Source organism: Pristiophorus japonicus, chromosome 24 (genome assembly GCF_044704955.1).
Source record: "Pristiophorus japonicus isolate sPriJap1 chromosome 24, sPriJap1.hap1, whole genome shotgun sequence".
NCBI lineage: Eukaryota > Metazoa > Chordata > Chondrichthyes > Pristiophoridae > Pristiophorus > Pristiophorus japonicus.
This window is the reverse complement of record NC_092000.1, coordinates 9,978,293-9,993,547: the sequence shown is the minus strand read 5'-3', so window position 1 is coordinate 9,993,547 and position 15,255 is coordinate 9,978,293. Positions and strand designations below refer to the sequence as shown.

Below are 15,255 nucleotides of genomic sequence, written 5' to 3'. Positions count from 1 at the left end.
TGGTAACTACTCAAAATGGTAGAGAAAAAAAAACATTTGTCCATTTGAGATAGATATTAAAAGCAAGAATGAGTATGCCCTTGTTCCATCTAAGGTGTGGGGTCAGCAAAGGTGTAAAATAGAATTGACATATTCTACAGTGCAAGCCCCCGACTCCCCCTATAATTTATAATACCAACTTCCAACTAATTCCCTAATTGTACCCTCCTTGGAATTACGTGATATAAAAGTATCTCAATAGTTTCTTACTGACTCCAAGGTGGAACCTGGTGCAATCTGCTTTTAAGAACATAAGAATTAGGAGCAGGAGTAGGCTACTCGATCCCTCGAACGTGCTCCACCATTCAATGAGATCATGGCTGATCTTCGAGCTGTACTCCACTTTCCCATCTGATCCCCATAATCCCTCGATTCCCCTAGAGCCCCAAAATCTCCATCTCATTTGAATTTAAATACTAAATCTGGTTTGGTATATCATAATATAAATGCTGGCTTATCCCAGTTGTTAGAACTCGTCTAAAGGCCTTCAGTACAACAACTCATGATCTAGACGCACACTCCACAGTAATACTGCGGGAGTGATGCATGTGGTCCCTCAAATGAAGAAAACTATGAGGCCCTACCTGCCTGTTCAGGTGAATATTAAAGATCCCACAGCACAGTTCACAAAAGAAGAGAGAACTATTCCAGTGTCCTGGCCATCATGTCTCTCTCAACACCGCCAAAACAGGTTAGCTTGTCAATTCTTACAATTACTGTTCGTGGGACCTTGCTGTGTGCAAATTGGCTACATAACAGTGGCTGCACTTCAGAAGTAATTCATCATCTGACAGTACTTTGTGACACCCTGAAGATGTGATGAGGTGCTGAATAAATGCAAACTTTTTTGCTTATTAAAAATAATAAATACTTGTGATTTGAGTTCAACACATGTCCATTAATCATGCATTATGGGAGAGAGCCACATACTTCTCAAGTTAGACACTTGTGGTTCATGATATCATCTGGCTGTCTCGATGAAATTCATGCTGGCTACTCGGGCCCCACTCCTCCCCCATCATCCTTTACTCTGTACGCTCCACATTCTACCGAAAATGTAATCATTTTCTCGGATGTCACAATAACTATGTTACTTCAGTTTCCTTCTGACCTTCGACGAACTGCCCTCAGTATGTAACTGTTTCCATGTGCTCCTGAAGTTACTAATTAATGCAATGTGTCAATATTCTCTTTCCATTGTAAATGCACTTGACCTCATCAGCAATGGATCACGAGATCTCGCTCACTCAAGGGGTTATCTTTACATTTCACTGTTCCCTTTAGTCCATAACTCAAGTTATTGAGGGCTAATATAGCCCTTCAAAGTACATGGGGATTGTTTGTACAGCAGTGCGATTTATAGTATATCCCTTAGAACAGGAGTGTGGCCCACACTCAGGAGTAACCCTCTACTGTGAACTACAAGGCCTTTTGACCCACAGAGGACATGAACCAACATGAAGCACATCACATACGCAATAGGGCTCCGTAATAATTACCTATTGTAATAAAGTAAAAGCAGCTCCTCCGCCCCATAAATTGGGTACATACTTCATCAAACAATGAAAGGAAATGCTATTTTGTGACAATGTTCTAAATAAAGTCAGAAGGCAAAAAAAAAACGGCCATTCGACCTATGAGCCACCTCCATGCAGGATCCGTGTATAATTATTGTGCCGGTTTCCTACATTGCAAGTAACTACAAGAAGTACTTCATTGGCTGTAAAGTGCTTTGGGATGTCTGGTTGTCATTAAAGGCGCTATAGAAATGCAAGTCTTTTGTCATGGAACACCCCCCCCTCTTCCACCAGCACCTTTTGATCCCCCTACTTTAACAAACATTACCTATGCTCTTAAATAGCTCCAACTCTCACTCAGACCTTTTCTCAACAGATATTACCCCAGCTCTTTTCTACGGTGTCAGTCCACTCCAAATCAACTCCCCTTGGGAGGAAAACTCTTTTTGAATCTCTCAGCTTGCTCAAGCTAGCAAACTTCGTACTTGTGTAAAGCTAATTCCAGTTATACAATGGCCAGACTCCACCCACCTTTGCCTTGTTTGGCTTCAGACTGGCTTGGCTGCACACCTTTTCATAGAATCATGGAAAGATTCCGACACAGGAGGAGGCCATTCAGCACATCGTGTCCGTGTCGGTCGGAAAAGAGCTACCCGGCCCATTCCCACGTTCCAGCACTAGGTCCGTAGCCCTGTAGGTTACAGCACTTCAGGTGCACAATTAAGTACTTTTTAAATGCAATGAGGGTTTCTGCCTCTACCACCCTTTCAGGCAGTGAGTTCCAGACTCCCACCACCCTCTGGGTGGAGAAATGTTTCCTCATCGCCCCTCTAATCCTTTCACCAACTACTTTAAATCTATGCCCCCTAGTTGTTGATCCCTCTGCTAAGGGAAATAGGTCCTTCCTATCCATTCTATCGAGGCCCTTCATAACTTTATAACCCTCAATTAAATATTCCATCAGCCTCCTCTGTTCCAAGGAAAACAACCCCAACTTATCCAATCTTTCCTCATAGTTAAGTTTTCCAGTCCTGGCAACATCCTCGTAAATCACCTCTGCACCCTCTCTAGTGCGGTGAGCAGAACTGTACGCAGCACTCAGGTCAAGTAGTGTTGTACACAGTTCTAGCTTAACTCCTGTTTATTTTCTCCTATTTCTCCCTCGTTCCTGAATGCTTTTACTGTAGCATGGTATGGGCAACATGGAACCTAGACTGTCTCGAGTAAGTAGTCATTATTCATGCGATAGCATCGAGAGTGTGTGTCAGTGGGTTACTTTTGCGAGGGCATCACAACTGAGTCACCCGTCATCCACACATGCACAGTTTAGCATATTTTGCTTGGCAGCGAACAGGAACAGGATTCTTGGCTGAGTTTCTCTTCTCCCTCACCCAGAGGTACGAAACTCAATTGTTGTATCCACCACCCCCAGCAGAGTTCCGCGAATTCAGCACAGATCAGAGATTGAATCCAGGACACTCGGCTTAATAACTCCCAGAGCCATCGGGCGAGTAGGGCTTCTGTCCTTTTCACTTTCTATTTTCTGCAACGCACCGGAGCCAAGCTTTGTGCCAACACAAACAAGACTTATTCATGTCAAAACAGAATGCAGCACTAATGAGTGGCAGAAAATAGAAAGTGATGGATCCCAGGTTCAGTCACATTGGCTGCGGCTGGCTCAGGTTATGTAACCTGTGATTCATCTTGCTGTATTTTTGTGAACAGGTTATACTTTCTTATTGCAGTAAGAGATGTGGTGATTTTCATGGGATGTAGACGTCGCTGGCAAGGCCAGCATTTGTTTCCCGTCTCGAATTGCCTTGGAGGTGGTGGTGAGCCGCTTTCTTGAACCGCTGCAGTCCGTGTGGTGAAGGTGCTCCCACAGTGCCGTTAGGGAGGGAGTTCCAGGATTTTGACCCAGCGACGATGAAGGAATGCCAGTATATTTTCAATTTATGATGGCGTGTGACTTGGAGGGGACCTTGGAGGTGGCGGGGTTCCCATGCGCCAGCTGCCTTTGTCCTCCTAGGTGGTAGACGTCACAGGTTGGACAGGAATTAATGGTTTCTGACTCTACGCCAAAACCCAACTAGTGGCAGACAGCAACGTACGGACTCAGGGCACCAGCATGAACAGCATCCCACATTTACTAGTAAGGTACATTGATGTCTTGTACGACATGTTTGTTCCAAAGAGTTATCACACAAGACTCCCTGGAGATTGCTGACACAAATGATGAAATACACACTGTAAAACTATAATCCCACATCATACATACCATAATCACACACCCTCTGAATAGTCATCCAAAACGGGCCCACTTGAGTGAGAGTTCAACACTCCAGCCATAGCTAAAACCAGTAATTTGAGAGATGTATGAAATTATCCCAGCCAGTCAATCTCTGTGATATGCCGATCTACTTTTCCCACAACTAAAGTCAATGAGGCACCTATGAAATATCTGCCTTTCGGAGCAGGTGACATCCTGCCTCTATCCAAAACCTGGAAAATTCCAGCTACCCTGGAGGCCGATGTCTTGCGTGTCCAAGCCTGTTGCCTTTGAGGATCACATAGGTGAGTAGCATGGAGCCTCAACTGAAGTTTAAACCCATATTCCCATTAATCTGCAGCTATCTATACAGGGCGTTGGTGAGACCACACCTGGGGTACTGCACGCAGTTTTGGTCTCCTTATTTAAGGAGGCATATACTTGCATTGGAGGCAGTTCAGAGAAGGTTCACGAGGTTGATTCCTGGGATGAAGGGAAAAAAACGTTGAGCAGGTTGGGCCTGTATTCATTGGAGTTTAGGAGAATGAGAAGTGATCTTATTGAAACGTATAAGATTATGAGGGGGCTTGACAGGGTAGATGCAGAGAGGATGTTTCCCTTCATGGGGGAATCTAGAATTAGGGGGCATAGTTTCAGAATAAGGGGTCGCCCATTTAAAATGAGGAGGAATTTCTTCTCTCAGGGAGTCATGAATCTTTGGAATTCTCTACCTCAGAGAACCGTGGAGGCTGAGTCATCAAATACATTTAAGGTGGAGATAGACAGATTTTTGAACTATAGGGGAGTCAAGGATTATGGGGAACAGGCAGGAAAGTGGAGTTGAGGCCAATATCAGACCAGTCATGATCTTATTGAATGGCGGAGCAGGCTCGAGGGGCCAAATGGCCCACTCCTGCTCCTATTTCTTATGTTCTTACCTCAAGCTGCTGATTTAGTAATTATCCAATCATGAAGCACCAATATCAAGAACAGCCCTGCTCAAACCTCCAGACCCAGGGAATTCAAACAGGACAAATCCCAGAGAGGAAGAAATATAAGCACAAATAGGGCAATATTACAGAGACTTGCAGCCCTGGTTGCTGGGCTGAGGGGCTGCATGTCACCAATCTGGAGATATCTGGCAACGCTCCAGTGCCCCCGTCCAATCAGCAGAGTCTGTTTGGTGGCAGGGAGTAGCATCCCACCCTTTGATTGGTTGATCCTGCCCAGCATTCTCAGCCAATTGCCTGACCTCCCAACAGCTGGTGACTCACTCCCACACCCCCTTTCCCCTTTGCCAGCGCACAAATGATAGAAGAGAAGAGGTGAGGCATCATGTGGACACAGTATAAGTTGTTTGAATCTGATGTTCAAACATGACCACGGTTGAAAACTAATGTAAAAATTTCCAAAATGTAGAAATGACCCATGGTGTATCTATGCTTCCTTTCACTAATACAGTTTTTAGTAGACACATGACTCGTGATCATTGTTTCACCACAACCCCAAACCACTACCCTGCCTGATGTCACTGGTAAACCACTGATCTCACGGAATCCTCCTAACCAATGAAAGTAATCTTTCAACATTAAATTTCCAAAAGACATTAATGTGCAGGAAGTCCTTGCTGCTCAATGGAGCGGGTACTAAACACTCTTGGGCTAAAAATAACTCTAGTATAAAAACTACTGCAAACGTTTACCTCCACTGCCATCTTGGACTAACTGATGTGCTTGTACACATCGGATCAGCTGGCTGTGCTTATCCTTATAAACCACAGAGCTGTGGGTTTTAAGCCCTGCTTACTCCCAGTACTGACACCTCACTGAATTGCAATGAAGGCTTCCCTCAGACAAGAGTTTAAACTTACTTCCTACATTACAACAGTGACCACACTTCAAGAGTACTTCATTGGCTGTAAAGCGCTTTGGGATGTCCTGAGGGTGTGAAAGGTGTTATATGAATCCAATGAAGGCGACTCACCACCACCTTCTCAAGAGCGATTTAGATTGGGCAATAAATGCCGGCCTTGCCAGCGACGCCCACATCCCATGAACTAATTTTAAAAAAGTCACACACTCTTTTTGCAGGTCGTGACAGATGATAAAGATCCTGATGACTTATTCGACAGCAGCGCCCAAACATAAGAACATAAGAAATAGGAGCAGGAGTAGACCATACGGCCCCTCGAGCCTGCTCCGCCATATAATACCATCATGGCTGATCCGATCATGGACTCAGGTCCACTTCCCTGCTCGCTCCTCATAACCTTATTCCCGATATTCCCTTATCGGTTAAGAAACTGTGTATCTCTATCTTAAATTTATTCAATGACCCAGCTTCTACAGCTCTCTGAGGCAGCAAATTCCACAGATTTACAACCCTCAGAAGAAATTCCTCCTCATCTCAGTTTTAAATGGGCGCCCCCTTAATCTAAGATTATGCCCCCTAGTTCTAGTCTCCCCCATCAGTGGAAACATCCTCTCTGCATCCACCTTGTCAAGCCCCCTCATAATCTTATACATTTCAATAAGATCACCTCTCATTCTTCTGAATTCCAATGAGTAGAGGCCCAACCTACTCAACCTTTCCTCATAAGTCAACCCCTCATCCCCGGAATCAACCTAGTGAACCTTCTCTGACTGCCTCCAAAGCAAGTATATCCTTTTGTAAATATGGAAACCAAAACTGCACGCAGTATTCCAGGTGTGGCCTCATCAATAGCCTGTATAACTGTAACAAGACTTCCCTGCTTTTATACTCCATTCCCTTTGCAATAAGGGCCAAGAGTCCATTGGCCTTCCTGATCACTTGATGTACCTGCATACTATCCTTGTGTGTTTCATGCACCAGGACCCCCAGGTCCCGCTGTACTGCAGCACTTTGCAATCTTTCTCCATTTAAATAATAACTTGCTCTTTGATTTTTTTTCTGCCAAAGTTCATGACATCACACTTTCCAACATTACACTCCATCTGCCAAATATTTGCCCACTCATTTAGCCAGTTTATGTTCTTTTGCAGGTTTTTTTGTGTCCTCCTCACACATTGCTTTTCCTCCCATCTTTGTATCGTCAGCAAACTTGGCTACATTACACTCAGTCCTTTCTTCCAAGTCATTAATATAGATTGTAAATAGCTGGAGTCCCAGCACTGATCCCTGCGGCACCCCACTAGTTACTGATTGCCAACCCGAGAATGAACCATTTATCCCGACTCTCTATTTTCTGTTAGTTAGCTAATCCTCTATCCATGCTAATATATTACCCCCAACCCTGTGAAATTTTATCTTGTGCAGTAACCTTTTATGTGGCACCTTGTCAAATGCCTTCTGGAAGTCCATATACACCACACATCCACTGGCTCCCATTTATCAATCCTGTTCGTTACATCCTCAAAAAATTCCATCAAATTTGTCAAACATGACTTCCCCTTCATAAATCCATGCCGACTCTGCCTGACTAAATTATGCTTTCCAAATATCTTGCGACTGCTTCTTTAATAATGGACTCTAACATTTTCCCAACTACAGGTGTTGGGCTAACTGGTCTATTGTTTTCTGCTTTTTGTCTGGCCTCCTTTTTAAATAGGGGCATTACATTTGCAGTTTTCCAATCTGCTGGGACCTCGCCAGAATCCAGGGAATTTTGGTAAATTACAACCAATGCATCCATTATCCCAGCTGCTACTTCTCTTAAGACTCTAGGATGCAAGCCATCAGGTCCAGTGGATTTATCCACCTTTAGTCCTATTATCTTACTGAGCACCACCTCCTTAGTGATTGTGATTGTGTTAAGTTCCTCCCCCCCTATAGCTTCTTGACTATCCACTGTTGGGATATTTTCAGTGTCCTCTACCATAAAGACTGATACAAACCAGTGACCTCCACCACCTAGAAGGACAAGGGCAGCAGGTCCCCAAGAACATCACCACCTCCAAGTCACACACCATCCTGACTTGGAAATATATCAGCCATTCTCATCATCACTGGCTCAAAATCCTGGAATTCCCTCCCTAACATCATTGCAGGAGTACCTTCACCACACGGACTGCAGCGGTTCAAGAAGGTGGCTCACCACCACCTTCTCAAGGCAACTGGGGATAGGCCATAAATGCCGGCCTTGCCAGCGATATCCATATTCAAAGAATGATTTTAAAAGCATTTTTTTTTAAAAAAACTATAAAAGGTAACCCAAGTTTCTTGGCCAATATCTCGCTACAAAATACCCTCCAGCATCTTGCTTATTCACAAGGACCCAATGTAAATAAGATGTGCAACTTAACAATGGTTTCTCGGAGAGGATCTTCAAATAAAATCACAAGATCATTTCTGTATTAATTGATGAAAACAGTCCTTTTAATAACATTCAACCAAGTGAATGAAACTGAATAGCTTATTAAAATATTTTAATCTGGTTAATTACGACACCCTGATGGAAACCGATAGCCTTTTTATCAGCCGCTTCCCACCATGTAGTAATAATCGGTATTGATTTAATTAGATCAGGACTCGACTGGAGAGAGCAATTGCCCACATTAAGCCATGTCTCTATATTATTCAACGTCACCCTCATCAGGGTCTACAATCAAAACTGATTATGTTTCACTATTGGTGTCTGGGGTTTGTAAAATCCTCCACGCTTTGCGACAGCGCTCACGGGGTTAATGCAGACGAATTTCCACCATGTGTTCCTCATCAAATTACATCTTTATATAACCTTGTGTTAAGGTTAACCTCCAATCAGATTGGACAGATGTTCCCGATTTCCATTTAAACAGGTCTTGTTAAAGTTTCCATAAATTCTGTTGCTCTCTTACGAGGAATGAGCAGCACATGTACAGGAGCTTGTGTAGGAGAATCAACACTAAGGTTTGGGAGCCTCCTTTGCTTCCTCTTGATTACCTCTTCCATTATACTAACCCTTGGTACTGGTGCTGACATTTTCTCTCAGCTGGCTCCTAGTCTTAAGGGTTGCTGCAAGATTTGCTTTGTATTGGTCTTCCATCAATATGAAGCTAATTTATATTGTCTATTGTCTACTGGTTGAAAGATCTGACATTACCATCACAGAGCCCCATCCCATTACTCTTCCCATTACGATGTCCTGTCCCACTCCATCACACCGCCCCGTCATAATGTCCCACCCCACCTCCCCATCAGAGTGTCCTGTCCCACCTTCCTGTCAAACCAGCTCTTTCCAATTAGTAGAAGATTCACCACCCTTACAGGAGGCCAGTAATGCTGAGGGAGCACTGCACTGTCGGAGGTGCCGTCTTTTGGATGAAACGTCAAACCGAGGCCTGGTCTGCTCACTCAGGTGGATGTAAAAGATCCCATAGCACTATTTCAAAGAAGAGCAGGGGAGTTATCCCCGGTGTACTGGCCAATATTTATCCCTCAATCAACAGAACAAAAAACAGATTATCTGGTCATTATCACAGTGCTGTTTGTGGGAGCTTGCTGTGCGCAAATTGGCTGACGCGTTTCCTACATGACAACAGTGACTGCATTCCAAAAAGTACTTAATTGACTGTAAAACGCTTTAAAACGTCCGGTGGTCGTGAAAGGCGCTATATAAATGTAAGTCTTTCTGAATACTAAGCTCCACAGATATGTGGATATGCAAGTGTGGCACTGAGAGTGCATGGCAGTAAGTGATGCCATGCTCCCAGCGCAGTGTTGGACTGGCATCATCCGAGTGACAACAGCTCGAGACCCAGAGCTCTGCTCTCATCCCGTCCCTCACTGAAAGTACTTGCACTGAGTGCAAGCTATTGTTTCTTGAACGCTTTGTTTAATTTACTTGGACATCACGCTATGAGCCAGAGTAAGTTTCTCCCATGTGATGTTGACGGTGAGTTCTCCTCCCAAGTTCTTCAAAGTTTTCCCACTGTGCTGAAAGATCCACACACCATGTTTTTGGTCTCTGTTTAACATTTACATCTGCTCATTTGTATACTGCCCATTCTTTTCCATTTGTGTATCAGAACCCCTAATGTTTGGATGAGGAACCTCTGATGCAGCATCCCAGACTTCCCATTAGTACTGTGGCTAACAGTAGCTGTGGCTCAATGGGCAGCACACTCTCCTCGGAGTCAGAAGGCTGTGGGTTCAAGTCCCACTCTAGATATTGGAGCACATAAATCTAGTCTGACACTCCAGTGCAGTGCTGAGGGAGCGCTGCACTGTCTGCGGTGCCCTCTTTCAGATGAGACGTTAAACCGAGGCCCCGTCTGCTCTCTCAGGTGGACATACAAAATCCCACGGCACTATTTAGAAGAGGAGCAGGGGAGTTATCCCCAATGTCCTGGCCAACATTTATCCCTCAATCAACATAAAAACAGATTATCTGGTCATTATCACATTGCTGTTTGTGGGAGCTTGCTGTGCGCAATTTGGCTGCCGTGTTTCATACATTACAACAGTGACTACACTCCAAAAGTACTTCATTGGCTGTAAAGCGCTTTGAGACGTCCGGTGGTCGTGAAAGGCGCTATATAAATCCAAGACTTTGTTTTCTCTGCCCAGCACTTCACGACTAATGAGTCACAGTATCTCATAGCATTATAAATCTCCCAACTCATTTAATTTTTTTCTTGGCACGATGTGAAATCCTAAATATTTTCTTTATAAATAAACACTACAATCTTCTGCACATAGCACGGAGAGGACATCGTCCTTTTGAGCAATCAAGTCACTCTGAATCGAATGGAGATGATTTGCCCGTGTAAGCTCACTTCACATTGAGAAGGAACTTCTGCTGAGTAGGATGGACTTTGGTATCTACACATGACTGAGTCTTCTTCCCCCCCCCCCCAAAACCCGGTCACTGTCCTCTTGGCCAGGAATGGACTGCTTGTGACACTGTCGGACCCAGTCCTGGGAAATGTCAATCATACGGGATAAATACACAAACTTACAGCAACGACAGTGATTAAAATGCCTGCGGTGCACAGCACAGGATCACTGATGGTCTCCGCTTTCTTCAGTGGGTAGCTGATACTCTCGTCATTACAGTAGAAGCCACGATTGTAGGGCTTGACTGCGTTGAACTCCACCATGAAGAATGGCAGTGAGGCTGCAAGAGAGACAAGACAGAGAAAATGAACAGCTATGTATGACGTCTTGGGAAGAAAGGACTGTTAGCTTTTACATAAACTTCCATACAATCCAATATATGAATCGACTGTTCTTTCCTTCCTGATGCCTCCCACCCCCCCAACACTTGCTTAAAACCGGTTCCATCTCCAACATTTGCCATTTCTGACAAAAGGCCATTGAAAAGAATCATTAACTCAGTTTCTCTTCCCACAGATGCTGCCTGACCCACTGAGTATTTCCATCATTTTTGTTTTTATCATGTGAATAGACCCGATTAGGGATCAGCCATTAGCTTATTGCATGGTGGAGCAGGGTTGCAGAGTTGCATGGGTTATGCCTGCTCCTAATTCTTATCTCTTATATACTAACAATGGAGCAATAATGGAGTAAGGTCAGCCATTTGCTTGTAATAGTTTTCACAGAGGGACTGAAGAAGCATGTTGCTGACAAACAAATCCACTAATTCATTTCTACGGTTGTAGTGTCCTCATGAGCATCCCTGATTGTAACTGCTCAACCATCGGTGGCCGTGCCTTCAGCTGTTTGGACCCCAAGCTCTGGAAATCCCTCCCTAAACCTCTCCTTCCTCCTTTAAGACCCTCCTTAAAACCTTCCCCTTTAACCAAGCTTTTGGTCATCTGCCTTAATTCTTTTGTTGCTTGGTGTCAAATGTATCTGTTTTGTCTTGTAACACTGCTGCGAAGCGATTTGGGATGTTTTACTGCATTAAAGGCACTATATAAATAAAAGTTATTATATTCGGGAAGCCTCTTCAGTTCCCTAAAAGGGGCACTGATTACCCAGTGTCACCCTTCTGGGTCCATCAAAATAAGCCCCTTCCCTAAATCAGCCGTTGTTGCTGATACTGCGATTCTCTCCTTGAAGCACTTGAGACGCTTTATCATATTACAGATGTTATAAAACGTTGAAATTAAGATACACAAGAAATAGGAGCAGGAGTAAGCCATTTTGCCCCTCGAGCCTGCTCCGCCATTCAATAAGATCATGGCTGATCTGATCTTGGCCTCAACTCTACTTCCTGCCCGCTCCCCATAACCTTCAACTCCCCTATCCTTCAAAAATCCGTCTATCTCCACCTTAAATATATTCAATGACCCAGCCTCCACAGCTCTCTGGGGTAGAGAATTCCAAAGATTCACAACCCTCAGAAGAAATTCCTCCTCATCTCCGTTTTAAATGGGCAACTCCTTATTCTGAAACGATGAATACTTTGCCATTAGAATTAAAGATATTTCATTCCAGCCCATGTGCTGCTTTGTTTTCTTTCAGGATTTTTAAGTATTTTACAGAAACAACTGGAAAATGATTGGAAAGGAAATGAAGAACATTACCAATCCAGTCATGTATTCTCATATCCAGTATGGAAAATCAATGCTTTCTTCAATTAGCTCCTCATTTGGTTATACAACAGCATCTGGATCTTCTAACTCCTTGGAAAACACATTGGAACAGGAGTAGGCCATTGAGACTGCGGTCTTATTTTGTTAGCCAGAGCTGCTTTTTCACTATTTAATCCCAAACTTTACTGGACCTTGCAGGGTGTTTACATAGAGAGTTCGGGTGTCTGTACACTGACCCGAGTCACAGGCAGACAGAGTGACGAAATTGAGGGCGTAGTGTAAACCGAGCATCCAAGACTCTGACTCCCACAGTTGCCCATCCTTTACCATTCTGGAACTCTGATTCTGCCCGTAAGGTGGCATTGGGAGTCTGGGTTATTAAACTAGAATTATTACTTTATATGTTGCGTGTGCTTCACCCAGCATATACAGGAATTCTCCCCCCCCCCCCCCCCCACTTCCCACTGGTGTATAACACTAACCCAGCGCATACAGGAAATCTAACCGGCAGTTTATAATGCTACATTGCTAAGGCTTCTTCGGCAGCACCTCCCAAACCCGTGACCTCTACCATCTAGAAGGACAAGGGCAGCAGGCGCATGGGAACACCACCACCTCCAAATTCCCCCCCTAAGTCACACACCATCCTGACTTGGAAGTATATCGCCGTTCCTTCATCGTCGCTGGGTCAAAATCCTGGAACTCTCTCCCTAACAGCACTGTGGGAGCACCTTCACCACACGGACACGTAAAAATCCATCTGGTGCACTGATGTCCTTTAGGAGAAGGAAACCTGCCGTCCTTACTTGGTCTGGGCCTATATGTGACTCCAGACCCACAGCAATGTGGTTGACTCTTAACTGCCCTCAGAGATGACCTAGCAAGTCTCAGTTGTATTCAAAAAAGCAGCTCACCACCACCTTCGAGGGCAATTAGGGATTGGCAATAAATGCCAGCCTTGCCAGTGACACCCACATCCCAGGAACGAATAAAATAAAAAATCCAACTGATACAGGAATTTCCCCAAAAGAGATTTGAAATAAACTAAGAGGCTCAAAGCCAAGATCTAAATGTGATATGATTTAAATAAATTAGGATTGGGCAACTCCTGGGTTCAACTTTACTTCCCCATGACTCTAATGAGCAATACATTAGAAGATGGATGGAAAGTATTACATGGTCGGTGTAATACTGAAAAGGTCAGGGCAGGATTTCCCATCAATCTTCTGATGTAATGCATTTAGGGGAATTAAGGGGTCATGCCTCTAATTGGAGATGAGATATTCATCACTATCTTTTCACCTCTGCAGCCTGGGTTCAAGTTCAGCACAGGTCGAGGAGATAAAGAAATGGAATGGTACAGTAGATTCTATCTGACACCACTTTCAACTCTGAACCTAGGCTTGTTCATTTTGAATAAGTATTAAGCATGACAGTTTCATAACTCTAGGGTCCTCAATTTTAAAATTCTCACCCTGGTTTTCAAAGCATTCCATGGTCTTGCCCCTCCCTAGCTCTGTAATCTTCCCCCCTCTGCTAATCCTGGCCTCTTGAGCATCCCTGATTTTAATTGCCCTACCACTGGTGGCCATGCCTTCAGCTGCCAAGGCCCTAAACTCTGGAATTCCCTCCCTAAACCTCTCCGCCTCTCTTTTCTCCTTTAAGATGCTCCTCAAAAGCTACCTCTTGGACCAAGCTTTTGGTCACCTGTCCCAATATCTCCTTATGTGGCTCAATGTCACATTTTGATTGTTAACACTCCTGTGAAGGCCTTGGGACGTTTTACTATATTAAAGACGCTATATAAATGCAAGTTGTTGTCCATGAAATCACAACAGATAATGCCTCCAAAACACAAGCAGTCATTGACACAAATCTATTCGTCTCCAGAGTGGAAGCGAGGTAGAGAAGCAGGAAGGAGGGCAGGATGGGAGAGTGAGAGAAGGAGAGCAAGAGTTGTTTCTAGGTTGATTCCCGAGATGAAGGGGTTGTCTTATGATGAAATGTTGAGCAGGTTGGGCCTCTACTCATTGGAGTTTAGAAGAATGAGGGGTGATCTATTGAAACGTATAAGATACTGAGAGGGCTCGACAAGGTAGATGCAGAGAGGATGTTTCCCCCTCGTGGGGGAATCTAGAACTAGGGGGCAGAGTTTCAGAATAAGGGGTCACCCATTTAGAACGGAGGTGAGGAGGAATTTCTTCTCGTAGAGGGTTGTAAATCTGTGGAATTCTCTGCCCGGGAGCTGTGGAGGCTGGGTCACTGAATATATTTAAGGTGGCAACAGACAGATTTTTGATCAATATGGGGGTCAAGAGTTATGGGGAGTGTTATATATGCAGACTATAGATATACTCTCTGTGTAGTCACTGTATAGTTGCATAAGATGGAGACTTGTTACCTGATGTACTATCAATAAGGTTTACACACTGTGTATATACTATGCTGGCACCACTAGAGGGTGTAACTGGTGGAGACCGGGGTTTCCTGCTCCTGTGGCAGGAGGCTGTCCACCAGAGGGCACTGCGGTGAGAGACCAGAGGGTCATCTGCATAGGTGTGCAGGGCCCAGTATAAAAGGATGCCCACCATGCCTGTGCCTCACTCTGGAGTTACGATTAAAGGACCAAGGTCACTACAGTTAGAGTACAACACATTGCCTCGTGGAGTCATTCATAAGTGCATTACGGACATAACAGGAGCAGGCAGGGAAGTGGAGCTGAGGCCAAGATTAGATCAGCCATGATCTTATTAAATGGTGGATCAGGCTCGAGGGACCAAATGGCCTACTCCTGCTCCTATTTCTTATGTTCTTATGAGAGAGGGAGCAGGAAGAAGAATGGGAGTGTGAGAGAGGGAGCAGGATAGAGAGAAGGATGGGAGAGCGAGAAAGAGTGTGCAAGAGGGGGAGCAGGAAGGTGAAAAGGATGGTAGAGCACGAGAAGGAGCAGGAAGAAAGAAAGGTGGCG

At 44.4% G+C, this 15,255-nt stretch overlaps 1 protein-coding gene across 2 annotated transcripts in view; it reads right to left on the bottom strand.

The window, feature by feature from the left end:
* LOC139237920 (phospholipid phosphatase 3-like) overlaps window positions 1–15,255 on the bottom strand; it is an 85,152-nt gene that overhangs the window by 28,663 nt on the left and 41,234 nt on the right. For both annotated transcript variants that reach the window (XM_070867216.1, XM_070867217.1), the window contains exon 2: window positions 10,746–10,903. In XM_070867216.1, coding sequence (XP_070723317.1) covers window positions 10,746–10,903 — 158 coding nt within the window. The remainder of the gene's footprint in view (window positions 1–10,745; window positions 10,904–15,255) is intronic.